Genomic DNA, 4,968 nt, shown 5'->3' on the forward strand with positions numbered 1-4,968 from the left:
TCCCCCTCCCCCTCCCATGAAGGGTGAAGCTGCAATGGTAACCTCCAGATTTCCAGTTGAAGCAAATTCATATGAATTGGCCTGGAAATGAGAGGTGGAAACGAATCAGAATCGGCGGGTCTTAGCGGACGTGCTAATTCACTGTATAATAGACTTCAACTGCAAGGGGACAAGAAGTGACCTGCAAAGGCACGAGCAGTTTCTGACAGGTGTCGCTGACAGCGTCGAAGCTCTGTGGGCATTAGGACTCAAGGACACTATGGACTTCCTTCTTACCACACTTGTGTTAAGGGCATTGGACCCAGAGACCAGAAGACAGTTCGAAATGTCTCTGGGATCCAGCCAAGAGTTTCCCACAGTGGACAGTCTTATAGCCTTTTTCGCCAGAGGAAAAATGCTATTCGCATGTCACAAGACGCAGACAACCCTAAAACACCAGGGCGCTCAAGCAAAACCAATCAAAAGCAGAGGTTCATCTCCTTGCTTACAACTTCTTCCAGGAATCCTAAGGATATTCCAGCTGCAGTTCGAACAACTAGAAAACAAAACTGAGAAAGGAAAAGGAGCTGAAGAACTTAGATGCCCTCTCTGCAAGGGAGATCACTTGTTCTCCAAGTGCGAGGCTTTTCTTAAGCTCCCTCTCACTAAGAGGCTTGAACACGTCCGAACCTTCAAGGTGTGTTGGAATTGCCTTCGCAAGGGCTATGAGGTAGCAATTTTGATGTCGGACCTGCTGTAAGAAGCACCACACGCTGATCCACCGCCAGGAAGGAGATAACACATCCACTGAAATCGATGCAACACCTAATAAGCCAGCACATACGGAGACCTTCATTGGTTTCAGATCCACGCCATTGTCATACTCGGACACCATGGTCTGATTGGGCACTGCATGCATTCTTATTAAGTCAAAGAGGGGAGACCTACACATGACCTGTGCTGTGTTGGACTCTAGAAGCCATCACACATTTATTTCCAGTGCACACGCAATATCGGTGCTAACATTTCAAACTTCAATCATTGTATCACTCAACTTCAAGTCTTGGCGAGTCAGCCGTCCCGAGGTCACATCTGAAAGGATCTACTTCTTGCACCATACGTCTATTCGCTGGTTAAGAAGAATATAGCCTCTCGCCAGTAGTAGTCAACCGCACCACATCGTCATTACCAAATGTCAACCTTCCTTCTTCTGTCGTCGACCACATTATACGCCATCCTTTAGCCGATCAACGATTCGGGGAGTCAGATCCAGTTGATCTGTTAATCGGTGGGGACTTATACCCACGGATTCTCGTTGGAGCTCCTTTACACTTTGCTTATGGACTTTACTTTACGCCTACAGTCTTCGGCTTAGTAGTTTCTGGCATTGCTCATAATTTGGTTCAACCTACGTCCTACTCTCTGTTCTTCAAATGTACTCTTTCTAGCGTTTCTAATTATACCGAGAAGAGTAAAAATTCATCCTGCTTCTTCTTGTTCATAGATCTCTAGAAGAACAAGTTACCACCTTCTTCATGCACTGGTCCACATCCAACTCACCACAGCTCTGTACCGCATGTATCTACGACATTGCGTTGGCCCTTCAGAGCCTCCAGTCATTTGAAATCAGCAAATAAAAATATCAGCAAAAGGTCCCACAGCTACATCCGCTTCATTCACGATTTCGATTCACCAATCCACGTTTTCAACACAATCCTCATCTATACCCAGGATTCCTATTCCCTCGAAAACTCTATGCATCATAGGACATCAGCATCCACCTTTCAGTAGAAAAGATGGCACTCCTTTCAATAAAAATGGAAGAGGAATTAATAAGGAAGAGACAAGATATTTTCGGCATATGTATTCCGAGGTACTACCCGAGGGACTTCTTTCATCCATATCTACAATTGAAGTCAACAGCCACATCCATCGGAATTCCACTGACGACAGAGTACTGTATAAGAGAGTCTAACACCCATTCGCAATCTCCCTTTCCACTATTACTTCGGCACGGTAGGTTCTAAGATCCAAGATAAATCTACTACCAGTCGCTTAGGTGCAGCCAAGGTTTGAAGATAAACTCGACTTCGAGAAGCACCACACCATTACATAAGAAGAAGGTCAAATTATCTTGTATATTCAAGTATATAGCGTCAACGTGATTATTTTGTTCTTTCCAGTTTATTGTTCGTCTGGTTCATTGTTTTCTTATTCATGTATATAGTTAGGGTAATATGATTGTTTTATTCTTTCACAGTAGGATTCATTGTGTTATTTTAGTCACCCATTCACACACAAGGAGTGTGTTTTGGTTCCCTTAAAAATGTGTTACTTGGTTTTCATCCCCTTTTGCCGAGCGGGAATTGTTAGGGTGGGCGGACGCATCCTCAGCATAGTTACTGGAAGTTGCACACATTTTACCCACAAGAATTAATTACCATACACAAGAATTAATTTCCTTTTTTCTTCTTACTCATATTTCTTTTTTTTTTATTATTAAATTAGCCTAAACAAGCCATCTTAAGTAATTTTCAATGATTGTTTAGGATGTGAAGTTCATTGTCGTTTACATTTAAGCTCTGTTCATAAGCATAACCTTATTTTGTATTGTTTCCTCTCTCTGTAAATTTCAGCATACCTGCTACAGCCTGCACCGCATCTCAACAAGTCAATCACCCGGAGCGATTTAGGTGGGTGGTATTTTCCGGGTAACCTACAGCAACCGAAAGGTTGAATCGGAAAGGCTGCCATATATAGGATTACTAGCGCCCATGTGGCCAACAGTAAAAACTCACCTTCTCCAGAGCTCTCTGTGGTGAGAAGAGAAGTAACCCGGCAGAGAGAGATAGCCATCTTGTTTTCTGCCAGATGCAGTCCATCTTTTATTTTTGTTAACTCATCATTAATATCTACCATGAGTGAATAGAACTCCTGGAGTTGTCCCCAGAAGCAGAGGAGAGAGAAGCATAAGAGTGTGGAGGGAAGAAGAAAGCATGGAGGAAGTACATCTGGAGTAAACAACTAACATCTACATCATCATCAACCACCTCAATTTTATATTTACAGTTCCATAGCCCGGTCCTTCAAAATTTATTAACCCATCTAACCATAAATGTTTTCTTTCGGCCACCCCCTACACCAATAGTAATTTATATAATAGAGTTTTACCATCATCTAATCATGTATTATTTTTCATTTATATACAGTCCAATCATACCCAACCAGCCAACCAAAAGTGAAGTGTGTCTGGCTTTAAATAAGATTAAATTTAGCTTGATTTAATAAAACCCAAATTGATAACCATCATATATAATCATTATATCATACCTGTTGAGGAGGTTGATTAATGCAACAAGAGAAAATCTGAAACCATAAATCACTACAAAGATCTCCAGATTGGTAGCCACTAGCCATTGCTGCAACAAAATTCTCATTAAATTATTTTACAAAATTTCAATTTTTGCTATTATAAAAAGAATAGTTGATATTGATTAAAAAAGTTATTGTTAATTTTAAACATGTTTAGTGGTCAGTTTTGGTCAATATTTATTTCTATTTTCAATAAGTACTATCAATACTAATTTATGTCTTTAAACCTTAGCATTATTACTGAGTTAAATGAGATGATAAATATTTAATACAATCATATGTTAATAATGATAGCTTAAAATGTTAATAATTAAATTGTAACATGCTTATTGGAATAATTGATTAGTTCATTATAATAATTATGATTCATTATAATAATAATGATTATATTACAGAAAACGATTGAAAACTAAAACAAGCTAAAATATTGAAGCATATTAAAAGATTGCAGTTTAATAAGAAAGAAAAATTGATAAGACTTCCAGTATGCAAATTATGTAATATGAGAAATAACAATTAATAATTTTAAAATAAAAATATTAATAAGTAATAATTATTTTTAAATTGATATATGCAACATAATCTTTTGAAGTGTAGAAATAAATAATTATTTGTAAAACATTATTAATTTTTTTTTTCAAATGGTAAAATAAATAACTATTAGCCTAAATATTTTACACAATGAAGAATATGACTCTTTTGGAAATCAGTATGTGGTTAAATTTGCCATGATTGGGAAATTAGGAGTCAAGTTCCTCAACAATTGAGTTACTTAACTCCAGTGCTGTATTTAAAAAATAAATAAAGTAAAATGATCTTTACGCTTCAGATCCATCAAATGAAATTCCATTACTACGTTTATCAATTACTTCAACAACATTCGTACCTTCAAAAGAATTGAAACTGATCTTCCTTATTTCCAATAAAAAATTATAACTGCATATGTATTTACTCATAATTTGTACTTTTTAATTAGTATTACTCAATTTTCAATTACTATCTTAATTTATTAATATTAAAACTTTGTTAGCTTATGTGAAAGGTTTAAATGTTCCTTTACCATGATTTATTGTAATTTCATTTTTTTTTAAATATTTAAATTACTTAATTCTTATTTTCTTATTTATGTCACTCAAAGGTTCAATAGTTAAATTACTATTCTTGTAATTTTATTCTACATGTCCCAGAATAAATAATGAATTAATTAATATAAATATTATAATTAAAAGTTCATTAATATTTACACAGACTAGGGGCAGAATAAAATTACATAGTGATGTAGCACAGATAATGAAGAATTTGTCAAATGCAATTTTAAGATTACAGCGAGTTGAAAGACAGGAGTATATATTGTGGGAGTAAATTTTGACTTAGAGCATAAAAACTTGGAAGATATAAGGATAGCAGTGGGATTAGATAATAACATACAGCCAGGAAAAAGTTCAATGTTTTAAGAACTATGAAATATGGAATCTTAAAAATAAAGCAAAGAAAACATTTCAAATTATACTGGAAGATTATTAATTGACCGTGTGTGAAGATGAAAGGAATATGGTCCGGGTGCGGTCAAGAAAAACTCAAATAGTAGAAATATACTAATTTAATGAGCCAACGATT

General features: G+C 36.0%; 1 protein-coding gene across 1 annotated transcript in view; it reads right to left on the bottom strand.

The window, feature by feature from the left end:
• The window catches only part of Spec2 (CDC42 small effector protein Spec2), a gene marked incomplete at its 3' end in the record, with an annotated part of 16,555 nt that overhangs the window by 9,347 nt on the left and 2,240 nt on the right, over positions 1–4,968 (bottom strand). The window contains 1 exon segment of the mRNA XM_014415592.3: positions 3,310–3,398. Within this exon segment, the coding sequence (XP_014271078.1) occupies positions 3,310–3,396 (87 nt within the window).

This window comes from Halyomorpha halys, unplaced genomic scaffold, assembly GCF_000696795.3.
Source record: "Halyomorpha halys isolate HHAL.00 unplaced genomic scaffold, Hhal_1.1 Scaffold103.1, whole genome shotgun sequence".
NCBI classification, from domain to species: domain Eukaryota; kingdom Metazoa; phylum Arthropoda; class Insecta; order Hemiptera; family Pentatomidae; genus Halyomorpha; species Halyomorpha halys.